The following is a 27,218-nucleotide window of genomic DNA, read 5'->3' on the forward strand; positions in this document are numbered from 1 at the left end:
GCAGGGAGGTTCTTCCCCTGTCATTAGTTGCATATAGCCATGACACTGCTGTAATATTAGTTACCATACTACATAAAGTTGATTTAAATTATGTAAATTCAAAGTTAAACAACCTTTGCATGAACTTCAAAAAGATAAGATGAACTGCACTAATGGAAAAATTTGGGCTATGAATAATAAATTTAAAAGTAATATTTTAAATGTTTTCTGATTTAAAAAACACTGTCACACAAATGAAATATTACAAAAAAGATTTTCTTATTAATTGCCTGACAGGTCTACAGAAACAATTTTCACTTTATTTTTCAAAAACTAAATATATTTATATCTCTGCTAGCTACACTCCTGATTCTCCAGACTTTTCCTATAACCATCTTTCATGCTGGAGATACTAGCTGTTTCTCTAAATACATGAATAAGAAACCTAGTTGCCACTGACAAATACATTTGGTTTCATTCTATATGAATAACAAATTCATAAATTGACTTGTGATAATATTCTGAAAAAAGCATTTGACTTTAAAAAATTCTGATTTTTGTCTATTATTCAGCACTTTTTGGTTTATCAAACAAAACAGTACAAATTTATTCCATGAATTTGTGCAAAATGGGGTTTCTTATATAGCTATTAAACATAATTTTGATAAGTTATTGAAAAATAATTGAGTAGCCACATGATAACAAGAACTAATGTGCTTAGTGGTTTTACCTGTCATTTTATATGATCCTCAAAGCAATCTTGTGAGGTAGCTCTACATTTTACATCCTCATTTTACACTGAGGAAATTGAAGCTGAAGGAGATAAATTTATGACTTGCCCCAAACAGGATTTGAGCTCCTTTCTTCCCGGGTCCAAATTTAACATTATTCACTCGCCACCTAGTGTTCAAAACCATTTTTCAGACTGAATCCCCACATCAACCCATACCAACCACAGCGTTATGTTATAAATAGGAAAGTGGCAAAGCTATAAATATGAAAACAACAAATATGAAAATAGCAAAGGATTACTATGAAAGCACAATTATCATTCTTTAATTTTCATATTTTGTTAGTATTATAATAAAATTCTATTTTCGAATAAAGTACAAGCTAAGGAAATCATTAATGTAGTTTGCTATATGGATAAAGGGAGAAGACTATTTTCTTAGAAATGGGAGATAAACCTACACAAATTTTGGAAACCATCAGTTTAAACCATACTATTTCAAAGATCTGGAATTTCATTAGTATGGATACTCCATTCACTAAATTTATTCTAAATTTTATTAAATGATCTTTCACAGTTTCTGTGTTTAAAAAAAATCATAATTCTGTAGTCAATCTGCTGAAGAGATTCTCCAAGTTTAATTTACCTAGTCCTTGGACAAACTATACTCAATTCACATCTGCTTAAGTAAGTGAATGATGACGCAAATATTTTTAAATAATAAAAATAGGGGGAAAAAAGGAATGTTGTATTTGGAGATCATCAACTGAAAATAAAATTGACTTTTGATTACACACCTAAGAGGTTTTCTTTAAAAAAAAACACGTCTGAAACAAAAAGCGAGTTTTGAAAGAATCTTTGTTACTCTATGTGCTCGTGTATCTCCATATACCAGGTAGTCATAGTGTAAAACTTTATGAACTTTAAACGTACGCGATCTACAAATGGAAGTTTCCGTTTCACACCAGCTGATTTTTTTGCCTTCGCTTTACCCCCACCGTTTGGGACGCACTTTCCAGACGGCTTAGCGCTGACGTCACCAGACTGCCAGGCTGGATGAAAGACTGGGGCGGGGGGAGCCGACTTCGTAGAGGTCAAGGCCCGCGGGGAAGGGGCCTGCCCTGGAGGAGCGGGGCCGCAAGGCCAAGGGAGCCCTGGGTGGCCTGCGGCAGGTGGTGCGGGAGTGGGCAGGGCCCTTTCCCGGCCCCCGGCCCAACAGGTGCCCATCAGCGCGGCGCCACGGCCCTGAGAGAATAATGGGAGCCCGGCCCGAGCCGGGGCTGAATGCTCCTGTGCGCATGCGCCTGCCCTTCCCTCCCGCCACGCCCCCTTAGCAACTAGTCTCCGGCCCCGAAAGACCTGCCCGCGCACGCGCAGTCGGAAGAGTAGTCCCGTGCTCCCTGGATTCTGGGGCCGGAGGCTGAGGACGCCGTCGGACTCTTCGACGTCATTTCCGCTCACGTGACGCCCTCGGTCCAATGAGGAGGTGAGGGCGGCGGGGTCGCGAGCCTCGTTCTCCATGGCAACGGGCGGCTTCTAAACAGCTCCCCCGCGCCGGCCTCCCCGGGCCCCCGGATTCGCCGCCGCCTCAGGCCTTCTCCCCTCGGCGTGACCGACCCCCGCCCGCCATGGTGAGTCCCGGCCCGCCGGATCCGGGGTGTCTGGGAGTCGCCCCCCCTTTCCGGAATGTCGCGTTAACGGTCCGGGGAAGGAGGGCGGGTGGGGGAGGGGAGGAGGCCCGGGGGGCTGAGGGAAGGGGGCGCCCTGGAGGAGGAGGAGGAGGGGGGCCACCTTCGGGCCCTGCTCCCAGCAGGCCCTGTCTTGGGCCCTCTCTCCGCGATCTCCGCGCCCGCGGTTGCCACGTACCCCCCGCGATGTGCCGCCCGCGCCCCGGTTCCGAGCTTCAGCCCCCCATCTGCGGATCGTTCATGGAAAGTTCCCGAATACGACGCACCTTACCCCCAACGTTTGCAGAACAGCCCAGTCCAGTTTTCGGTGAGCCAGGCAGTTCTCACGGTTTCCATGGATCTTCTCCATACGTGGTGCAACCCTCGGCCCCATCCTGAGCTTCAGCCTCTCAGTCTACAATTATTTCATGGAAATTTCCCGAATATAACGCACCTTGCACTCCAAAATAGCCGAGTCCACTTCTTTCTCGGTGACCTAGTCAGTTCTCACGGTCCACGTGGCCTCTCTAGGAGCCCGTTGCCCCCTTCTGAGCTTCAGCCCCTCCTCTCCAACTCTTTAATCGAAATTTCCCGAATATAATGCATCTCACATTCAGCTTGTCCAAAACAGAACCCAGCGGCGGGCTTTCTTTATCTTTTTTTTTTGTCCTGTACTTTGGCAGTCTGGATCAACCAGAAGGGTTTTAGAATTCTTTCTTAAATTCTTCCTTCCTTTTTGTTTTCCTTATTTCTCTTCTTCCTCATCCTCTGTCCCTTCATCTCTCCAGCTCTTTGCCAATCCCTGGCCCCGTTCCATACCACTCCATAGGAAATGACAGTAATTGGCCCAGCTTGTCTGGACCTGACTCCCCTCCTCTAACAGGGTCAAGTCACCTGTTTGTCTCAGTTTCCCCATCTGTCAAATGAGACGGAGAAGGAAATGGCACACCATTCCAGTACGTTTGCTAAGAAAACTCAAACCAAAAAATGACTAAAAAACAACATTGCATAGATCAGAATTCTTAAGCCTTTCAACAGTTTGAATGTTACAGTGTAGTTATTGTGTAAATAATTGCCCCGGCTCTTCTCCCATTTCATGTGTGTATCAGACGTTCACCTAAATCTTCTGAGGTTTCTCTGAAGCCATCCATTTAATCTTTTTACTGCACAATGATATTCCCTTACATTTCTATACCAATTTGTTTACACATTTCCCAAATGATGTATGTCCTTTTTGTTTCCAGTCCTTTGCCATTACAAAAAGAGCACTATAATTTTTAACATATATGGGTCCTTTTAGTCATTTCTCTCTTTGAGGGTAAAACCAAGTAGAGAATATCGATGGGTAAAGGAGTAGTCGTTTAGTGACTTTTAGGGCATACTTCCAAAATGACCTCCTTCAGGTCCAATGAGTTGGCAGCACTTGTTGGTTCTACTTCCACAACGTTTCTCTAATGTGTCGCCTCCTATATAATCTGTCCTAGCCATAGTTGAAGTCCTTATTGTTCTCAACTGTACTCGAGTGAATCATATCCAAAGACAAAACCCGAACCATTTATGTCAACAAAGCTTCCAATATGTGGGGTGTGGGATGGAAACATTGCTCTCTGAAGCCAGTATTCATTCATTCTTTGAATGATATCAAGCTGCAGAAAACATTTGGGGACTTCTGCAGCCTCAACCTCAACTGCTAATTTGACAGAGCCCCCAAGGCAGCAGAGTTAGGTGTCTGCCACTGGAGGACACACTCAGAGTGGCAACTTCACCAGGGACTCCAGAAATGAGTAAAATGCATTTTTTTTAGGTTTTTTGCCAGGCAGTGGGGTTAAGTGACTTGCCCAAGGCCACACGGCTAGGTAATTATTAAGTGTATGAGGCTGGATTTGAACTCAGGTACTCCTGACTCCAGGGCCTGTGCTCTATCCACCAAGCCACCTAGCCACCCCTGAAATGCATTTTTGAAGCTATTAGGTTATCCTGGGCCATACAGGATGCTCATCTTGGAGATAAGAATAAAAAAGCAGAGTCCATCCTTGCTGCCAGGGAAGGGAAGGGGAGTCAGGTCTAGAAGTTAAAGCCAATTTATCCCTCTGCCCAGAAGATGCAAAGTATGGAGTGGTGAGATATTGTCAAAGAACCCGGCGTTTAGGGGGATGGTGGGAATACTAATTCAGGGCCACTTCAGCAGTGCCTACTTTTGAAAACTAAAGTTTGTCTATACACATTAAAGTAATACACTTTCAATTCAGACCACAAGCATTTTTGTTGTGCCTACTAGGTCCCAGACACAGTAGTGATATAAAATCAAGACATGTTTACAGATAAGTATATACAAAATAATCATACTGATTTTGGTGGGGACTAGGGGATATTATTAACTTAGCAAAGACTTCTGGAAGTAAGTTACCCTTTAGATATCAATGGAGATGTCAGTAAGTTACAGGGTACCATCTCAGGGTTATGCATGATGCTTGACCGGGGCATGAAGTTGGAGGTCCCATTGGACTTGGCCTACTAACAATCTGAGTTTAGTGACTAAACCTTATAGAAAGTCCAAGAGTAAAGGTCAACTGCCTTCATATACCTGGGGATTCACCTTAATGAATGAATGTTGAAGTCATTTGGAGGTTCCAAGAAATGGAGGTGAAGAAGGAGAGCATTTCAGACATTGGGAGACAGACAGTATAAAGACATAGATGTTATGTATGGGAGCAACTAGAAGGCCACTTTGGCTGTTTGCAGAGTACAAAAGGGTAAAAAGCTTATAAGCAGTCAGGAAAGATAGAGAGGCAGATTTGTGAAGACTAAATAGAGATGTTTAGGGGTTTGCCTCTAGTTTATTCAAAAAGCAATAGGTATTATGAAGCTTCTTAAGTAGTTGTTTAAACTTGTGCTTTAGAAATAACAGTTTTAGGGGCAGCTAGGTGGCGTAGTGGATAGAGCACCGGCCTTGGAGTCAGGAGTACCTGGGTTCAAATCCGGTCTCAGACACTTAATAATTACCTAGCCGTGTGGCCTTGGGCAAGCCACTTAACCCCATTTGCCTTGCAAAAACCTAAAAAAAAAAAAGACCAGTTTTATAGGTAAATGGAGTATGAATTGAAGGGGGGGGGGGGAGAAAATACATAGGGGGAAAAAAATGACTGAGCTATTAAGAAGTGATGAGTACCTGAAGTGTGATTATGATATGAATGAATACAGAAGGGGGTAGTAGTGGTCGGAAATGAGATACTATAGGGTCTGGTGTCTTGGAGCCAACAGCTAAACAATATTGGTGTTAAAAAAAATGAGGCTTTGCTTCAGAGGGGAAAAGCTATCTTTGCATATTTGTCATAAAACCTACCTGTGATTGTAAAGTCTACTTTTTATTTTTATTTTTTTGCAAGGCAAAGGGGGTTAAGTGGCTTGCCCAAGGCCACACGGCTAGGTAATTATTAAGTGTCTGAGACCGGATTTGAACCCAGGTACTCCTGACTCCAGGCCGGTGCTTTATCCACTGCGCCACCTAGCCGCCCCCTAAGGTCTACTTTTTAAAAATTGCTTCTTTATTCATCTTACATTTTATTTAGGTTTTTGTTACAATCTAAGTAAATTCCTTGTGAGGTTTAAAAACATGATTGTAGACATTGCACTACCTTCCATCTGTCCCTCTCTTTGGTCACACATTCAGAGACTTAAGATTTTTGAAAGTTTGAAAAAATAGCTGCATGGAAACCTTCAGGATTGAGTTTAGGGATTGGGAAGGTGGAGGTGAGGTTATTCATTGATAACTTGTCTTACTTTTTTCCCTATCCATTGAAGTATTTACTAATATTTATCAAAAATTTATCAAAAAATTGCCTTTTTATATCCTTGTAAATAGTCATCCATTTAATTTCTCTTGTTAGCATATAACTCTGCAACATATTCCCCACTAATCCTTTTTTTTTTAGTATTTGAGAACTCTGCTTTTAAGTTTTGATCTTATGCCTTGTTTTCTCTCTCCTGTTTTGATTGTTTACTAATGATTTACTGATTTAATTGATCTTCTAGGGAAAAAAAGCTCTTATATCAGACCTATGCCACTTCATTTTCTATTTTTTATGAGCTTTTTTTCCCCTCTTTATTTTTTATTTCTTTTGTCATATCTTTCGATTCCAACTTAATTCATTTAGTCCTGGTTTCTCCTCTTATAAAATCTAGGTTTCAAATGCTGAAATTTGCCACAGAGATGCTTTGACATGGGCCCACATTATTTATACTCTTTTTTTGGAATTTCCCAGGGCTTTTTATAGCTTAATGTGGGATTAGTTTTGTTTCGAACTTCTAAGTAGTCTCAGAAAGGGTGTGCATCCCCTATTTATCTTATTTATTCTCAAAGAGTTTCTACTGTGGAGAATAACAACAAGCATATCAGTAAGTAAAATCCAAATATATACAGAACGTTTCTAAGGAGAGTTCATAGGGTCTAATGGAATGAAAGGAGTTCCGGAGGCACATTACAAAAAAGGGAAGAGTAAGAGAAGGAAGCCATAGGAATGGGAATGACTTGGGTGAATATGAGAGACCAGAGAGTGATGTGGGGAGGGAGGAAAGAAAGCTTTCATCTAATCAACCTGCACCTCAGAAGCAGGGGTACACTGAGTGGAGCCAAAGGACAGTAGCCTTGCTCCTGATGGATTCTCAGTCCCTAAGAGAGAGAGAGAGGAAGGTGGGGAGAGGGGAGGAATATACATCTAAGGCAGAGCAAAGTCTAGTCTTGATGACCAAGGTGGTTGGTGAGGTTCTGGATTTGACCTGGTTTAGAGAGGACTCAAGTCTGCTCTGCTTTGTGCCAATATTCACTGAAATATCAAATAGATCACCTTCTCTGATGAAGTTCATTAGTATTCTAACTGACTTTACTTTCCTGTTTGTTGAGGAAGCGGTTGAGATATGTGAAGTCTATTGTTAGTCTACCTCAATCATATTTTCATAATGTTCATTTCTTATATTGCTGTTTACCTTTTATGAATTTCACTGTCAAAATTTTGCTACATACAAATAAAAATGGTTAAATGTTTATTGATTTTTAGTTATAATGTTATCATTATACTCATTTCTTTTTTACACTTTATAGTTTATCATCATACTCATTTCTTTTTTTACATTTTATAGATTAAATTTCATTTTTTTCTGAAACTAGCAGTTACATGATTTATTTTAGAGCATCCTCTTCATTTTGATCTATAAAAATTTATAGAGCACTTTAAGATTTACGAACTATTTCCCAGGTATCATCTCATGAGTTTCTCACAACAGCAATTGATGCTACAGTATCATTGTCTACTTCACAGATGAGAAAATTTAGATGTAGGGAAGTTAAGTAACTTGGCCATAATTATCTAGCTTGTAAATAGAGAAGGTGGAATTCCAACCCATATTTCTCTGAATTTCCGTATGCCATATTTGTACCATAATTTTTGCATTAAGTGAGTTTCCCATAAAACAGTTCTGCAGTAGAACTGTGGAATCTGTGGACCAGGTGTAATAGCAGAATCCTAACCTTAATGGAATTTATAATCAATTTCAGAAGTGATAAAGTTATACTTTTCTCTTTTTTCAGGCGGAATTGGGTCTAAATGATCACCATCAAAATGAAATAATTAATTATATGCGTTTTGCTCGTTCAAAAAGAGGTTTGAGACTCAAGACTGTAGATTCTTGCTTCGAGGATATCAAGGATAGCAGGTACCTAAAGACAATAAGGAAATAATTTTAAACCCAAAAAGAGCCCGGGACCTTTGTATTGGCCAATGGGAAGATATTGTTTCTAGTACTATATTGCAGTGTTTTTGGGATTATCATCATTGAGGGGTCTGCACTGTTTAGAGCACTCTGCTAGGAAATGATAATCAAGAATTTATGTATTAGCTATAAGAAATCATAAAATCATCATAGATGTTTATGTAGCAAGAGATGAGAAATGTTATTGTAACAGAACATGGAGGATCTTATAAAACCTATTTTACATTATTATTTATCTGGAAGGTAAATGGAGTCAGTGAAAACATACATAGGGATAAGGAATAGAGTGAAATGAAAGTTTATTAATAACCATTTATTTAGAGATCAGAATTCTGAAGGCCTCAGCACTCAGTGGGTTTGGGTGTTTTTGCATAGCTACTCCAGCCATCACAACAGTTGCCAAAAAGCCCAAGCATTTTGTTACATAAAAGAATCTCACAGTTAAAACCTTAATATTTTTTCAAACTGTACTAATGCATTTTGTTTTGTTTTGTTTTAAAACTACAGTTATTTCACAATAATCTCCCTCATAGTAGTCTCCTTTATTAAAAACAAAACTAAGTCAGGAAAAACTTTCATTTTAACTCTTGTTTATTATACACAATTTCAACAACTTAGACACAGCATATTAAAGCAAGAAATTAGGTGGTAAGTGCAGGGTGAGGGGAGACTGCTAGAAGCAAGCACTATGACAGCCTATGTTGAGAAATTTATTGTTGAGTTGTTTATTCAGTCGTGTCTCATCATGACCCCATTTGAGGATTTTTTTGGCAAAGATACTAGTGTGGTTTGCCTTTTTTTTTATTTCAGCTCATATTACAGATAAGAAACTGAGGTAAGGGGCGGCTAGGTGGTGTAGTGGATAAAACACCAGCCCTGGAGTCAGGAGTACCTGGGTTCAAATCCGGTCTCAGACACTTAATAATTACCTAGCTGTGGGGCCTTGGGCAAGCCACTTAACCCCATTTGCCTTGCAAAAACCTGAAAAACAGTTAGGGGAAACTGAGGTAAAACAGGGTGAAATGACTTTCCCAGGGTCATACAGCTAGTAAGCAATGGGAAAACTGAAAAGTGGGCACAGAATTAGTAAAGCAGAGCAATCTGTTATCTTGAGTTGGAAAAAGCAGCCCTTCCCAGCACAGTGGACCCCACTACATGGCGGAATTAATTAGTCATCCACTTCTTCAGTCATCCACTTCTTTTAATTGTCTATTAGTCTATACTATATACTATATGAAATACTATACCATTATAGTCTATATATACTGTATACCATACCTTACTATACCATACCATATGCTATATTATGCTATACTATACTGTACTATGTCCTGGCACTGAAGAACACTGAGGCTAGGGAAAGAGACTGAACTGGTGATTTCACTGGCATAGACCAGTCCTTGGAGAGGAAACTCTCTCCACCAGGGCATGTTAGCACCTTCTCTCCCATTGACTGTAATTGGAACTGTTTAATTTTTGTCTTTGTGTACTCACAGCCCCAGCATAGTATGATAGCAGATGTTCTTCATGATGGATGACCTGAAGTAGACAAGAAAGCATCAAATATATGTTCAATGTGCTCTTTCCTGAGAAAGATTTCTATAGAGTAATTAAAATTAAAATAGTGAGATCCTTAAAGAGAAAGGAAATTAGGAGATTCACCTGAGGGGAAACAGCTGGTTTCTCCTGGATAAATAAATGGTTCGATTTAGTCCAGGTTAAAGTGAGGGGTACATTTGGTAGATAACTCAAATTTTGACAGCATGACAGTAACCCGATACAGCTTAGTTTTTACTGAGGTAATAGGAGTCCGTAATTCTCAAAAAAGCAATGAGAGTAATGCTGTTTAAGTATTGAGGATAGCTAACATCTATAGAGTGCTTTGATGAATGAGATAGGTAAGGAAAGTCACTCTCTTAGCCCCTCTAACTAGTGAAAAGACAGCTCTAGGGACAAGGAAGGTCATCACTATGTTTTTTTTTCCCCACATCTTGCTTGTATTTCTGAAGGATAGGAAGGATGGAACTCAGAGGTTTTCTAGAGAATCTTGCCCAGCCTCTCAGCTCTTTTCCAAAACTATTTGGCATACAGGAGAGTTGAATGTGAGAGCTGATTTTTTCTCTCGCCAAGAAGGCCTTTTTGTTTGAAGCAGGAGAGAGGGGAGAATTGTGGTTTTAGCTGGCTATATTTTGTTTCTTCAGTTTGAAATTTGTTCCTTTTCTGTCTTTGGGCTTTTAGACTATAAAAAGGAGAGTTAAACTTTTTTTTTTACATATGCACATAGCAAAACTTAAGTCAATTTTTAATTTTGATTATTTATTTAGAAAGAAAACAGAAAAGAATCTGCTGAACCATTTGGGTTGAATGTTAAAATATATAAAATTGAGACTCAGTTTGGAGAAAATTGAACTTTTTTGCAACTAAAAAGCTCAACTAATGGAAACAATTGATAGATTTTAGCATATTTCTATGTTATGTTCATGTAATAAAAAAATCTGGTTCATTTATCCCATCATGAAGTGGAAAGAGCACAACCCTGGGAGCCACAAAAGCTAGATTCAAGGCCCAGGGAGGACCCTTTATAGTCTGCAGGCCATGGGGACTGATTTTTGCCAATGCTTAAAGGCAAAGGGTCTGACACAGAAGGGGATTAATAAATGCTGGTAGACTACAGTAATAATATTTGTATTATGCTCCTTTTGGTGTTTGGGGGAGGAAATTTTAAAGTGCTGCTGAAATGCAAGTTACTGTTGTTTAGAAAGTTGTTTTAAAATATTGCAAATTACAATGTCTACTTTTTTTGAGCACCTATCCATATGCCAAGTACTATATTAAATGACTTTTCAATTGAATTTTGTTGATTTGATTTAAAAGTAAGTTTTTTTTCTTTTCCTTTCCTTCTTAAATTTAGGCTAGTAGATGAAACCTACACCATGGATGAAGTTACAGAAGTTCTGAATGAATTACAGACTGTGGTTCATAGTGAAATAGAGTCAGAGCTCATCAATACTTCCTGTACCAACGTGTTACTTCTGCGGCAACTGTTTTCACAGGCAGAGAAGTGGTACCTTAAGTTGCAGACAGACATCTCAGAGTTAGAGAATCGGTAATGTAAATTTACATATGGGATTATAAATATAGCAAGCCATACCACTTCCCTAAGAAAGATGAATTATTGCTGATCTGATTTTTTTAATGATCTTATTTTGTGAAGAAACTAGGGTAGGGAGAAAAAATATTTGCATAGGTACTAGATTATTCTTATCTCTTAAATTGTGAGAATTGGTGTAATGTGTGATAAAGATCATTAAATATTTGAAAACTTTTTTTAAAGATAGCTACCATGTAAAAGATGACCTCTGTTTCAGAAGTTCTAAATTAATACCATTAGGAAGCTATCAATTGCCCTTAAAAATAATGATATGTAAGTAGGTTTTGATCATCTAAAAACTAGCAGGCTCATTAGTGTTACATGGAATTGTCAAACTTCTTGATCTCTTTAAAAGATACTTGTGTAATCTTGTGGGATCTCAGGTAAAATAAATGCTTTACCTATATCTAATCATTATATAGCATTAAATATAAAGATTAACCTTTAGTCTGCTTACTGTTGAGAGATTCAGGTCAGGAACTGAAATAAAAAACTTTAGAATAGTTGGGAATACTTCTAAGAAAGTGCCTGTGTTGGAGGGAATAGAGGAGTATCTGCTTCACTCAAAACTAACTAATCCACAAAATTTATCATCCAGAGTTAACTCTAATAATTCTGTATTAATGTTTTGTGGATTCCTGATAATTATTACATGTTCTCAATTCTTTATTAGGATTTATTAAGATAACTAAGTGGCACAGTGATACACTACTGGTCAGAAAGACCAGTGACCCTAGGCAAGTCACTTAACCTTTTCTGTCTGCCTCAGGTGGGAATTGAGGAAAACCACACTGACTCCTATATTGTGACTCAATTTGGGAGCTTGTGCAGTTCCCTTCTCTTTAAATATGGGTCTAGTCTAATTTCTGTTTTGTTTTTAAAAAAAAAAACACCTTTATTGAGGGAATTGGGAGAAAACTTTACTGCATTGTTTGAACCTAACCCTGAATGTCTGGAAAACTGGACCACCTCTCTCTGCTGCCTAGAGACCTTTCACCCAGGACCTTGGTCAGTTCCAGTCAGGTAGTTTTCTCACAATTGTATATCTTAAGCAATCCATTTGTCTTATCTGAAAATTGGCACTGAACTGATCAGTTAGTTATTGTTTCCATGTTCCTTTTTGATTTCAGGGAAGCATACCTTTTCAATTTCAACTCAGAAAGCTCCCATTCTTTCCTCCAATTAGATATCAGATGACCTCATCTTGTATCCTGGTTAATTGTTTTATTTTATTTCATTTGTCTCAACTTGATTGTTTTTAATACCTAAAAATCTGTTTGGTTCTGTATTCAGGGTCTTGGACTGACTAGGGGGGGTCCACTGACCTGTTTATTATACCTATTTTGCTTATAAATCATAAAGCTTGAATGGTTTCCTCAATTATTATTAATTATCCACCACAATCCCCATTTGTAAAATTGGGATAATTACAGCTCCTCAGTTGGAGGCAGCTAGGGGGCTCAATAGAGAGAGGTCTGGACCTGGAATCAGAAAGTCCTGAGTTCTATTCTGACCTCAGACACTGACTAGCCATGTGACCCTGGGCAACCTGTTTGTTTGTTTGGGTTTTTTGGGCAAGGCAATGGGGTTAAGTGACTTGACCAGGGTCGCACAGCTGGGTAATTATTAAGTGTCAGACCAGATTTGAGTTCAGGTACTCCCGACTCCAGGGCTGGTGCTCTATTCACTGCGCCACCTAGCCGCCCCACCTAACCCTGTTTGCATCCATTTCCTCATCTGTAAAAAGAGCTGTAGAAAGCAATGACAAAACTCTAATATCTTTACCAAGATTCCAAATGGGGTCACAAAGGGGTCACAAAGAGTCTGAAATAGCTGCCCTGAGAACTGAATTCAATGATATCCACAGGAAGCCCCCAACCCTGCTCCCCCCCACCTGCATCCATCAAATTCTGGTACCTAAAAAAATCTCTGTGGCAGCAGTTTGTACTTCCAGGAGTAAGGGAGGCCGATTAGGAGATGTGCAGATGTGGCCAGGCCTAGGCCCCTCTCTTATTGTTTCATTGCCATGAGACTTGACATTGGTTTTATTATTGTAAAGAGAAACTTTGTCTTCTATACTATTGTGTGTTATAGCATTTCTATGGTTCTTAAATGGACAGGCTTGTTACTGCAGTTGTTTTCTTGCCAGTATAAGCATTTTTGTTTGTTTCTTCAAGAGAATTATTAGAACAAGTTGCAGAATTTGAAAAAGCAGAACTTTCCACTTCAAATAAAAAGGTAAACTATGATTATTCCAAACCCCAGTATTAGTGCTTTATCCTGCTCTCCTCCTCATCTCCCACTTCTCCCTTTTCCTTTTCCCTGTCCTATACCCCTAACCCTTAGATAATCTGAGTATGACCAAGTGTAATAATATTCAGCTTTCTATTTTTGATGTTATTGTTTAATTAGAGCTTGTAATAATGTATTTGTAATAATAGAACTCAAATTTAGAGAAACATTCAAGCTAAGTGGTCCCATGGCCACAGAAGCATGGAGGCAAAACAGCATATTTGTGTCATTAGCTAGGGTCAGATCAGTGTGACTGCAAAAGTTTGCCTTGCCTTAGAGGTAGTGTTGATTGTGGTAGTCAAGATGCTCCCCCTCCCAGGCATGGAGGTGGGGCCCAGAGACCTTTGTCACCACAGCTGATTAGGAGTAAAGCCCATTCTTGGGTTGTCTCATCTTAGCTCCTCGCACCTCAATTTCAATTGTATTTCTTCCCTGATACACATCTCCTTCCCCTCCTGCTGGGTGAGTTCTTACATTGCATACAATATACATTGCCATTGTTTGTATGCGTGTGTGTGCGCACGGGCATGCCATAGTATGCTTTGCTTGTAGTACTACATCACAATAAAGCTCATGATTTCATCCTTTCCCTGAGAACCAGTTTTCTAGAAAATATCAAGCCTAGTTCTCTGCTTTAACCCAAGCCTTGAGAAGCCAAATAAAGCATCAAGCTCCCCTCTGCCACAGTAAACCTTAAATTCTAATCTATAAAACTAGAGAAGACCCAGAGAAGAGCCCTAAATGTTTAGAGTTATACTCAAAAAATTGAATCTTTTGCATAAAGAAAACTTAAAAGTCACTGTGGGAAAATAGCATATGTCAAAAGTCATAAAGGCAAGACTGGGGGAGGGAAACCTGTTGCCTGCTGTGGCAAGTGCTTCCTAACCCACCATCCCTGCATTTTCTAAGAACTTCTGAAGCTCATCCCTCTCTCTCTCTCTCTCTCTCTCTCTCTCTCTCTCTCAGCCTTTTTCAACTGGTTAAGAGATTCAGATCTTGAAAGGCAACCTGACAGAATGGAAAGAACACAGATGTTTGGAGTGAGATTTGGCTCCAATATCTCCTGTTTGTGTCACTGTGGGCAAGTCACTTCCCCTCTGCAAAACAGGAGATGAGATGATAATGTCATAGTCTCACTTCACAAAGTGGTTGTGAATAGATCTGTTGTGACTAATAGCTTGAAATTTGCATTTTTATCATTTTATAAAACATTTTCATAATTTTCAGAATTACCTCATTTACAGAAGCAATTTGACATTTCTAATTGAACTTTACTTTTGAAATACTTAAAATTTTTCAGTGACTTTTGAAACTTGGTTTTTGTGTGATGTTGTAAAGAAAGGTTTCATTTTTCTTCCATATTTGTTCAATCTAGCCCTTAAAAAATCTCCTAATTTTAGTTCTCAGGCCTCTTCCAGTGTGCTATAATTTTAAAGTAATACTTTAGAAGAATTTCTATGAAGAAATTCCATCACCTTTAACCTGCAGGGATGAACCTGTGCAGACTTGTCCAGGCTGGCCTGAACAGTTAATAGTTGGTAGTCTCATTTGCTCCAGGGGATCTGGGTAGCTCAGGATCTAGAGTATCAGGCTTGTCAGGAAGACCTTGGACAAATCCTGAGTGAGGATTTCCCAGCTGTATGACCCTGAGCAAGTTGCCTTCCCTCCCTCAGCTCAGTTTCTTCATCTGTAAAATGGGGATAATGATGGCACCAACATCAAAGAGTTGTGAGGGTGAAGAGAGATGGCTGCTGTGAAGCTCTCTGGAAACCTAAAGCATTCTATAGATGGTAGCTGTTATTATTATGTTTTATAACAATGAAGGGTCACTTCATTTTAGAAGTCATGAAAAATGTTATTCTCTTCCAATTTTTTTAATTTAAATTTTTAGTCTAATTCAGAGAATATGAAGCCATCAAGACTTGTTCCACTTAATGAAGGTGGAACATCAGAGCTCTTGAATAAGGTAAGTTTATAACATCATTCTAAAGTGGGGTTTAAATCACCTAATCCAAGTCACTCCTGGGCAATTAGGCTGGCCCATAGAGAAGACGATTTACAGGTTAAGTTCACTGAACATATTAAATCCTTGTGATCCCCATGTACCAGCCGGTATCCTGGGGCCCAAGGGAGATCTAAGAGTTATGGTGAATGGTGCCATTTATTCCTAGACAATATGACAATTGTATCATATACAATGAAGTTATTCTTGTTTAGTTCTCTAAGGTATTTCACAGTTTTTCATTCATCATGTCATTAAAGGCATTACATATTTCCTGAGTATCTTAATGTGTTCCCATTATTATATGTAAATATAATCAGCTCCCCAATGTAGCTGGTAAGGTGGAATCGATGAGCACAGACCAACTAGGAGGCAAGCAAGGGTGGACCATTTGGTTCCTGACAGCACATGTGGAATGTTTAGATAAGGCAGAGATTTGTGGATAAAGGAGGGAAGAAAGGATGATTTATATTTGGACAACCCAAGGAAAGCAGAAGAAATAGCATGTGCAGAGGCATGGAGATGGAATGTTCTGGAGCACACTGGTTATATTCTGGGCAGTAGTGGAAAATAAATGTGGATTAGTAAGGCAAAGTCATATTATGGAGGACTTTGAAGACCATGTACAAGTTTCATGGTGGTTTACCTAGGAAGATCTTGACCTGTTTAAAAAAAAAGATAAGGGTTTCTTTAACCATTGTTTATTTTTTTTTTCTTTTAACCAACTCTTACTAGAAGTTTTGCAAGTGACACTAAAATAATCCTTTTCAGTTGTCACCATAACTGTGAAAGGCAGAGGATAAGTTCCAGAAATCCAGTTGTTAGATTCATTTAATATCTGAATTCTATGAAAATACCCATTTGTTCTTATCAGTAGCATCTAGACTTAAGTAATATGGAAACATTGCAGGTCCATGATCAAGAGGATGACATGGTAACATCAGTGTTTTAGGAAACTTTATCATTGGCATTCAGCATGGATTGAAAGAATGCACCTGTAGAGAAGGGCAAAGCAGCAAGGAATGAGACACCCTTTTAGCTCTAATCCAAGGATGAAGTAAGGAGGGTGCTGGAAGCGAGATTGGATATAAAAGGGGAATCTGAAGAATATTTCAAAGTGCAAATAAAGACAAGACTTGGTAAGATTTTGTAGACATGATGAAGAGAAGAGGAAAGTATACAATGCCTCCAGACATCTGGGACTTTGGAGAATAGTCATTGTGACAGGCCTGATAGGATTAGATATTCAGATTTTTTTAGCTATGAAAATATTTTGTTTACTGACTTTTTAAGTTAGGAAAATAATTTCTACTATTTTAAAAAATCTGATTGGATTAAATTTTAAAATTATCATTCTCTATCTTTGCTAAGGAAATTTTACGACTTCAGGAAGAGAATGAAAAATTGAAATCAAGAATAAAGAATATTGAATTGCAGGTAACTTTAAAATTTTTTAATAAGATTACTAAAAGAGTTGGTTACAGCTTAAATGACTATATATCTCTGTTTCCACAGGCTACAAATGCATTGGAAGACAAGTCAAAACTAGAACGAGCACTGAGAGATATGCAGATTGCCCAAGGAGATCAAAAGGTAAAAATCATTTAAAATGACCTTTTCCTCAAATTGTTTAGATGCATTTGAACCTGAGAAGCCTGCATTTAATTACCTGTTGATTATCAAGTAGATGAGTCCCTCAGTGTAGAGAAGTAGCCCTCTTCTTGCTTCCACCTCAGCCCTCTAGAACCCCCCCATTCCTCAAGCTCTCCTGCACTCTGGGCTCCTCATCCCCTTACAGAGGTGGAGTTGCCTCTGGATTCAGATCTGCCTCTGACTTTTAGTGGCTGGGCAACCTTGAGAAGTGCCAAAATCTCCCAGGCCTCAGTTTCCTCCTTTTCAAGGAGAGGAGGTAAAACTAAATTCCAACATTAGAACAATTACCACATGCTCTGAGTAGGTCATGTATCTCAGTAGATGTAGATTCTTCCAATGTTGGTACAGACTGTGACCTATCCTGTTCTAATGTTTTGGGGTTTTTTGCCTATCCTTCTATGCTTTCTTTGTAGAGAATATGCCTGGTGGACTGGATTTCTTCCTCTAAATCCAAAGGCTCTCAACCTGGGTCCACAGAACTTCTAAGGGTCTTTGGATAAATTTTGTAGCATCCATGAAGTTGGATGGTAAAAAATTAGCATCTTTATTTCCTCTAACTTGTACCTGAAATTTAGCGTTTCCTCCAATTAGGTCAAAAAGCACCAGTAGAATTAGGTTTCACCAGGTGACTACCAGAGAGAAAGACAACACAAAAATGGTTACGAAGATCTTCTCTAGATCTCATACATTTTGTGGGTGTTAGGATAGAGTCAAATTTCTACATAAAATTTGTTGTGGTTTACTTCTTTTTAAAGTCAATAATCAGAACAAGGGATGTAAGTGACTTGGAACATACAGTTGCAGCCCTGAAGAATGAATTTCAGAAGACACTGAATGATACTACTGAAAACAAGAAGACTTTGGAGGAAAATTTAGTGTCAACAAAGCATGACCTACTTAAGGTTCAGGAACAGTTGAGTGTGACTGAAAAGGTCAGTATGCAAAGTTTTTGTCTTTCATTTTTTCATTTTTCCTGTTAAATAATTTTAGAGAAATCAATATAGCTGGGGCAGCTAGGTGGCACAGTGGATAAAGCACCGGCCCTGGAGTCAGGAGTACCTGGGTTCAAATCTGGTCTCAGACACTTAATAATTACCTAGCTGTGTGGCCTTGGGCAAGCCACTTAACCCCATTTGCCTTGCAAAAAAAAAAAAACCTAAAAAAAATCAATATAGCTAAGAAATTCTGGGATCATTTCATAATCTGAGATATTAGCCCATGTTCTAAAGGTCAGAAGAGTATCAATGAACTGGTTAACAGAACAAGTGTCTATTAACCAAGGGCTCTTTTTTATCTGGAGCAAAACAACTCATTAAATTATCATTAATTTTATCCTTAATTAATCAGTATTTTTATTTTCCTTTCTAACTTAGCATGTTTCTGTGTTTTGTAACTAAGCAAAAGACAATAATGGGATTTGTCTTAAATGTTAGTGCATTTCTGGACTTTTGCATAATTTTTAAAGTAACATATAGAAACCTAGCCACCTTGAAGCAGAACCAAGATGGAGAAGAAAAGCTCAGACTCTCCTGAGCTCTTCCACATTTCTTTTCAAACGACCTTAAAATAATGCTTCAAAATGAAATTTAAAGCAGAACCAGTAAGAGGACAGCAAAAGTTGTGCAGTTCAAGACAACTTAGAGGGAGGGCAGAAAAAATCCATTCCAGAAGGGTGAGAGTATTAACGCAGTCCAGAGTAGACCATGTCCCCAGCAAGCCAGCAACTAGCCTTAGGAACTATCGAATTGGAGGTGATGGCTGGAGGTCTTAAGGATCCTTTACTGGAACTGGGAACAGGACTCTGTTACATTGTCCATACTTGATATTCTGGGTAAGGGGGAGTACTAGCAGGAGCAATTATCCTGATCATAATTACAGGTCAGAAAAGAGTGCTTGTGGTCACACACACATATACCAGAGCAGAGGCCAGCAAAAGCAGTGACTGCACCTCTCCTTAGATCATATCACTTGTAATAACTGACACTCACCCTCCAGAACCAGCTCTGAGGACAATAACACAAAAAACCTAAAGCTTAGGACAGTGCCCCATCCACTCTAGGAACAGACCCTAACTTTACCACATAAGGTTAAAAGTGAAGAAATAGTCTAGAAAATGAGCAAACATCAACAATTAAAAAAAAAACATTGAAAGTTATTATGGCGACAAGGAAGATCAAAACACAAACTCAGAAGAAGACAAGTCAAAACTGCTGCATAAAAAAGAAAAATGTGAACTGGTTTTGATCCAAAAATAATTCTTGGAAGAGATCAAAAAGGGTTTTAAAAATGAAATAATATGGAGGAAAAAAGGGATAAAGAAATGAGAGAATGAATCAATAGCTTGGTAAGGAAGGCACAAAAATACTAAAGAAAACAACATTTTAGAAAATAGAGTAAGCCAGATGGTAAAAAGAGACTCAAAATTTCACTGAACTTAAACAGAATTTGTCAAATGGAAAACTTGGTACAAAAGATCACTAAAGAAGATATTTCCTTAAAAATTAGAATTGGGCAAGTGGAAATTAATGACTCCCATGAGACATCAAGAAATGATAAAACTCAAAAGAATGAAAAAATAGAAGAAAATATGAAATATCTTATTGAAAAAGCAATTGAAGGAAATTAGATTAAGGAGAGATAATTTAAGAATTATTATATTACCTGTAACAAAAAAGAGCCTAGACATTATATTTCAAGAAATTATCAATTGCCCTGATTTTTTAGAAATGTAGAATAAAATAGAAATAGGAATAATCTTCCAATCACTTCCTGAAAGAGATCCCAAAAACTTCCCAGGAATTATAACCAAATTTCAGAACTCCCAAGTCAAAGAGAAACTAATGCAAGTGGTCCTAAAGAAATGTCATGGTACCACAATGAAAATCACACAAGTTTTAGCAGTTTCTACATTCAAGGGTTAGAGGACTTGGAATATGACATTGGAGCTAGGATTACAAGTAAAAATCACCTACCCGGAGCAACTAGGTGGTACAGTGGATACAGCCCTGACCCTGGAGTCAGGAGAATGAGTTTGAATCCAGCCTCAGATACTTGACACTTGGGAAAATTATTTGACCCTGATTGTTGCACATACAAAGTCATCTCCAGTCAACATGATCCATATGTGGCCACTGGACTCAGATGGCTTTGGAGAAGAAAATGAGGCTGGGGACTCAACACACCCCCTCCTCTTACTCCAATCCAATTCACAGGCTTATCCTGGCATTTCCTTCCTGATGTCATGGTCTTCTTCAAGAACAAAGGACAAACATCCCCACTACCACATACCAGCAAAGCTGAATCTAAATCAGGGGAAAAACACTGACATTCAATGAATACATTCAAGCATTTCTGATGAAAATACAAAAACTGAATAGAAAGTTTGACTTTCATATATGACTCAAAAGAAACATAAAAAGCATAAAACAGGATAAATAAATCATTAGTGACTTAATAAGGTTAAACTATTTATATTCCTTTATCAGAAGATGTATATACATAGAGAATACAGGTGTGAGTTGAATATGATGGAATAGAAGATAACTTTAGGGGCGGCTAGGTGGCGCAGTGGATAGAGCACTGGCCCTGGAGTCAGGAGTACCTGAGTTCAAATCCGGCCTCAGACACTTAATAATTACTGAGCTGTGTGGCCTTGGGCAAGCCACTTAACCCCATTTGCCTTGCAAAAAAAAAAAACCCTTAAAAAAAAGAAAACTTTAAAAAATCTTGGGGAGGGGAGGAGGGAGAGGGAGAGTTAGGTAAATTATCTCACATAAAAGGGACATGAAAGAACTTTTACAGTGGAAAGAAAGAACCTAAATCTCATTTGAATTTGCTCACAGAGAGAATAATATACATACATATATATTAATATGTGTATTATAAGTTAATAAATACACTCAGTTGGGTATAGAAATCTTATCTTACCCTACAGGGAAGTAGGCAGGAAAGAGATGAGGAAAGGGACACTGATGGAAAGGAGGGTAAATTGGGAAAGATGGTCATCAGAAGCAAAACTTTTTTTAGTTTTTTTTTCAAATTACATGCAAAGGTAATTTTCAATATTTATCCCATCCTGCTTATAACTTCCACATTTTTCAACCTCCCTCTGTTCCCTCCTCCATGGCAGCATCCAATTTGATAAAAGTAAGCAAAACCCTTATTGAGAAAGGATGGGGTGAAAGGAGAGACAGATAAATAGGATAAAATAGGATAAATAGGATAAAAAATAGGATGGAAGAAAATCCTTAGTAATCATAACTGAAAAAAATTAATAGCAAGTTTCTCTGATAAGGCCTCATTTCTCAACTATTTTTTCTCAACTCTGACAAGGCCTCAACTATTCTCAACCATCATTTCTCAACTATTCTCAAATCTATAAGTATAAATCATTCCCCAATTAATAAATGGTTTAAGGTTTTGAAGAGGCAGATGAAGAAATCAGTCTTCTATAGTCACATAAAAATGCTCTCATTCACTGATTAGAGAAATGCAAACTAATACATATCTGAGGCACCACCTCATACCTGATGATGAAAATGTACAAAAAGAGAAAATGACTACTAGAATGGAAGGTGGACTGTATTAAAATGAGGATCACTCAACTCTTGATCAAAGAGACTTAACAATTTCCATATCACCTGTCTTGACAGAGGGAGAATGCATATTTTCTCAGACCTGTTTAAGTAAACATAATGAGCAGGAATACATTAGGACCACTGCCTAAGGTTTTTCTCAATGGTTGCTTTCCGGATGAAGAAGTAGAATACTTCCTATCATAATAACTATTAATTACGAGAGAGAAATAGTCATTTCTTTTTATTGTTTGGGTTTTTTTGAGAAATAGTTATTTCTTATAATTCATATTAAAAACACTTCTTTTTTGGAGAGAGAGAGAGAGAGAGAGTGTGTGTATGTGTGTGTGTGTGTGTGTGTACACCTGGATCCAGGTCCACTTCTGGACTGACCCTCTCAGGACTGGGGCCATTATTCCAAGGACCTTTCCCCCTGAGACAGGTTTCTGTTCCAATTAAATCATAAGTCTAGTCCCCATCTGTATTACTTCTAAATATTTAACTCTGGATAATATAGTAGTAGTATATCCATCAAGGTACCTGAGTTTGCTCAATTGAATCAAATGATGCCACTTGAAGTGAGAAAGGATAAATGAAAGCAATCATCACTGACTGCGATTCTTCAATAAACAGGAGTTGGAGAAGAAGTTCCAGCAAACAGCAGCTTACCGCAGCCTCAAAGAGATTCTTATGAAGAAGAATGAGCAAATTAAAGACCTGAGGAAAAGGCTGGCAAAGTAAGGGTCCCTCCGGTAGGGTGGATTTTCCCTCTTACTACTGGGCATTCAGAGCAGCATTTACACTGCCCCTGCATGTTCCTCCAGTAAGCTCCTGTAGGGTAGATTGGGGTGAAGATTGCTCTCTAGGCTTATGAGTCGCACAGTCTGGTCATGATGGTCATGACGCATAAGGAACAGAGCCAGGTTTAGAACACCCGATTCTGGGGAAATGGAGACTTTTCCCAAGTTTCCATATTTTAAATAACAAACTGAATCTGTGGTTTGGGGACCTCAGGATTTCAGAGAAGAGTTAGCTGTCCCAGAATGCACATGGGGAAGAAGCTGAGGCTTTCCACGGTGGAGAAGTGGAGAGGGGATGGACAGGACTACCAAGGATAGAGCCAGGATTACCCTGGAGCCTGCACTACTGGCAGGAGGAGGATCAGAGTGGACGATTTTGTCCATTCTAGTTGGGCTGGGCTGCCCAGGATGTCACTGGGAACTGACAAGGAAGGACCCCACTCAGTTGTGGGGGATGAAAGTTTCCAGAAAAAGGTAGTGGGAGGCATGTCTAGAGCAAAGGTAGCCTTTTGCAGGTGAATCTTAGGGATCTCAAAAAGGCCCCCTCCCAAGCAAATGCTAGAGGGGCTTTAGGGATCATCTGGTCTAGCTTTGCCCCAGGGCAGAGACTGTCCATATCAGTGACAAAGGGCCATCTCCTTTAATTCTTCCTCATAAGGCTATTTTTAGTGACAATATATTGGCATTTATAGAGTAATGAAAGTTTGCCAAGTGCTTTACATTCCCACGTTGTCCTTTCTGCCCTCCCCAGCAATGGAGCAGTCAATATAACTGGTTAGACATAGAATGAGGAAGAACAGCTGTTGATGGGGGAGTCACCCTCATCTCTGTTATAGGAAAGAAGGGGGTTGGAAGGATAAAGTGAGGTCGCATAGTAATTAGGCCAGCTTCTGGTAGACTGATTCTTCTCATTTTACAAATGAGGAAACTAGTGCTTTATACAACCTAAGGAATTTGCTGCTTATTCCAAGTTTGTCTGAGGTGAGATTTGAATCTGGGGCTTCCTTGACCTCAGGTCTAGTGCTCTGTCCTCTCATTCTCCATCCTGCCTCAGAAAGCCTACAGAGCTGTTGCTGTTCCTCTGTAAAATCTGTACTCGAGTTGGCACAAATATGGAAATATTCACTTAAAGGAGCAAGAGTTCTTGAATCAACATTGATAGATTGAAAGTTTATAAAATCATTTCCTACAGATCTGATTTTGATTTTGATTTTTACTATAAAAAGTACTTCTGACAAATGCAGTTCAGGTAGAAAAACATTTTGGTTATTTATAACTTCAAAATCCAAATGATTACAATCAATAATTTTCATTTCTTCTCAGATATGAAACAGAAGATTAAGAAAATATGGAAATTTGATTTGTCTGGAAGCTGCCACAAAGTGACAATGTAGACCATTGTGATCCTCAGATATGGACTTGAAAGGGCCTAGGCCCACTTTCCTCCTTCTCTAATGTTAAAATAAGTTGAACCTTTCTTTGGTTTGTTTTAGTAGCTATGGGGAGGGGGTGTTGTTAATTTTTGCTTTTCAGGAAAAAGGTTTTCTGTTTCCATTTGTTTTATAGGAAAGAAGACAAAATAGTGATTTTTATCACTATGACACTCAGTTTCTCTGCATATAGGTAATATGAAGTCTCTTCTGTACATAGAATTTCCTTTGAAAGTAATGAGGCTTCTCAGTATAGAAAAGTTTTTTTTCTAGGAAAGGGAAGAAAAACCTTGCCTTTTGACATAAGTGTTAAAAAAAAATTATACTTTTTTGTATAACTATTAAGGAAGCTGACAATATCCGGATATGCATTCCCCAGGGGAAAAAGAAGTACAAGGAGTTCTTTCCAAATAGCCGAATTTATTTTTATTAAAAGTTGAATTTGATGCATCTTTTTGGTCTGTTGTAAGAAGAAGTCTGTCTGTCATTGGAAGTCTAAACCTAAAGCAACTGTCATTTGTTTCCATGAGCATCATTTGTTTCCAATTTGTTCCAGAGCGGCATCAGACAAAGCCCAGTCAATGGCGATGATGTCCTGGTAGGATACTTACAGGATTGAGAGAGATCTTCCCAAGAGTCTCTTTGACCATTTTCCCAAAAACAGAAGCAGGTCATCTCTGTGCTTCTCTGGTCTCAGTTATGAGGAAGCAGAGCTTGATGTCAGGATTAGTATAATTACTAGAAAAACAAACAATTTGTTTAGTTTTTGGTGCTTAAAAATTTCCCCTCTGCTACTTGCTAGGTAAGAACTCTTTTTCAAGATTGTATTACACATGATGTCTGAGTCAGGCTGCAAACTCGTTTTTCATTGCACATTGTTAATAGAGTATACATGCAGTATCAGAAATTGGGAATTATACTCCCAATTCTTCTTGCTGGGCAACTTTGCTTTGATCATTAGACTGACTATACACGTGTTTATCATCTCAAAAAAAAAAAGTGCTGACAACTGCCCAGCAGCAGAACAAAGCCCAATGAGCATTTTTATTTCCTTAACAGAAATCCAGTGTTTAACCCAATCCTAAGAATACACTTGGATAGTCAGCAAAATCCATTGATCACACTTTAGAGACAGAATAGAATGTTTCTCTCACACCTAATGAACACTGCCTCATCACCTCAGCTTTATCATTTCCTCCCAGATTTGGCTCTGAAGGCTTATTATCACAATATTATGTTTCTACACATTCATCTCAGTGTATTCTTCTAATGTGTTTTTAAAATATAAAAATATTTTTATAAAAATTTTATTCTTGACATTTTTTTAGTCAAGAATAAAATGAGTTGAACCTTGGCCAGAAGAATACAAAGGAACTGCTAAGGGATCTGCAAAGGGAACAAAACCAGAATTTTCCATGTGCTTTTATCTTGGATGTTGGCCTCTTTCATTAAGTCTCTTGTGACTCAATCTTGTCAATGTCCTTTTGTTGAACACTAAACACATTTTTACAATACTGTCTTTCTCAAGGCCTATTAACTATTTACAGTAATGCCTGGCCATAATGTAGCTGGGAACAAAGGTTTGATCTTTCCAGAATACCTGGGGAGTGAAATCTTTTAATAAGATGTTTGAGGCCAATGACAAGAAAATGTGTGAGTGCAGACATGTTTCCAGTAGTCACCTGGAGAACTGATGACCTATCCTTTGGTCATCTGGTAGCTCCTTGGTTAATATTGCTGCATAGCATGATATTGCTACAAGATATTGGCACATCCACTGATTAACAAATCTCACCATGCCCACCACAAGGTGAACTAATTGGCTGTTAATTGGCATAAATCACCATGCTGCTGCTGCTGTTTCAGAGCCTAAGCAGGAAGTCTGCATTCAACAGTCTTTAACAAAATAAAATGTAAAATTCTTATTTCTTTGTGAACTTGAGCTTTAACATATACTTCATTCAACAAAGAAATTTTTCTTTTAGGTCTTGTTTTCCACTCTTGGGTACATTAGTTCACACATTTTGAGTGACATGCCTTTCAATAATAATGCTGATTTTTATTCCCGGCCTCCTAATATCTCAGCATCTCCTCTAAAAGGACTAGTTTTCTGCTTATTTGTCATGACTTGGACCCTTTGTAGACAGAATCAAAAAGTAAAGGAGTCTTTGTGTAAATTTGTTCACTATCTTATTGTTTCATATCATGTACATCTTTAATCTGTATGTATTAAATAAATCTTAAATCTCTCAAGAGGAAAGGAGTTATTTATATACATTTGAGCCGCTGCAGTGTCGGACAGTGGAAAGGACACAGGACTGGAGGTCAGAAAACCTGAGTTCCCACATCCCTGTGTTCCCCTTCACTCCCTTTGGAACTTGGGCACATCCTCACTTCTCTGGCCCTTGGGTTCCTCCCATGTTGAAGGAGGGGATGGACCAGATGAACCTTCCCATCTGTGATCATGTATCCCTGGCGAAGTCTTGCCTAGATGGCTGTTGGTGGTGATAGAATGGAGTACAAGAGGTGAATGGTCCCAGAATCTAAAACAGACAGGGAGCAAAGTGCTGGGTTTTCACAGACATGATGGTCCCTGCCTCAAGGAGCCTAAGGGGAGATGAGATGATGGCTGTGGATGAGCTAAACACAGGAAAAATTAGATAACTCAGCAAAGGCTTCCTAGAAGGTGATGAAGGTAACCAGGAAACTGAGGAAGAGCCTTCCAGGCAAGACACGGGAAATGTGTGGGGAGAAAGGAGGTTAGTTGGAGAGGTCATGCTAGGAGCAAGAAGACTGGAATGTGGAAAGAGGGTGGAGAGGAGGATCCTGGAAAAGCTTGGCCTTGAGGAAAATCATTTGGCCAGCTGAGTTAAGGATGGGCCAGAGTGGGGAAAAGCAAGGCAGGGCAGATCACCCATTGTGAGCTGGTAAGGGCTGCAGCAAAATGTGTAATAAAGATGCCAGACAGACCTTGTGTATGGGGGCCAGGGGGACACCTAGTTAAGTCTGGGCAGCTAGGAGGACAGTAGGATGATAGTCATAGGGAAGGTAGGAAGAAGGGAGGGAGTCCTCCACCCTGTAAATCATCTTACTGGAAAGGGAAGCAAGAACAATGGGAACAGTGGTACCCACAGAAGGCCCCCTTTCCTTCTCTGTAACTTCCCCTGACCAAAA

At 38.9% G+C, this 27,218-nt stretch overlaps 1 protein-coding gene across 2 annotated transcripts; it reads left to right on the forward strand.

Annotated features, from left to right (window-relative positions):
* The first annotated feature begins 1,821 nt into the window (after nucleotides 1-1,821).
* Nucleotides 1,822-26,354, forward strand: LZTFL1 (leucine zipper transcription factor like 1). Of its 2 annotated transcripts, none has more exons than XM_074195858.1 (10): nucleotides 1,822-2,340; nucleotides 7,961-8,085; nucleotides 11,054-11,248; nucleotides 13,471-13,531; nucleotides 15,477-15,551; nucleotides 16,959-17,024; nucleotides 17,103-17,180; nucleotides 17,996-18,172; nucleotides 22,448-22,551; nucleotides 23,938-26,354. In XM_074195858.1, exons 1-10 carry the CDS (start codon nucleotides 2,338-2,340, stop codon nucleotides 23,954-23,956), a joined length of 903 nt encoding a protein of 300 aa, XP_074051959.1. In that variant the 5' UTR covers nucleotides 1,822-2,337; the 3' UTR covers nucleotides 23,957-26,354. The 2 variants fall into 2 exon arrangements, with proteins under 2 accessions (XP_074051959.1, XP_074051960.1); XM_074195859.1 differs by lacking the exon at nucleotides 1,822-2,340 and adding an exon at nucleotides 2,507-2,704.
* Nucleotides 26,355-27,218: the final 864 nt, after the last annotated feature.

The sequence above is a fragment of the Macrotis lagotis genome, chromosome 7 (assembly GCF_037893015.1).
Source record: "Macrotis lagotis isolate mMagLag1 chromosome 7, bilby.v1.9.chrom.fasta, whole genome shotgun sequence".
In the NCBI taxonomy this organism is placed as follows: Eukaryota; Metazoa; Chordata; class Mammalia; order Peramelemorphia; family Peramelidae; genus Macrotis; species Macrotis lagotis.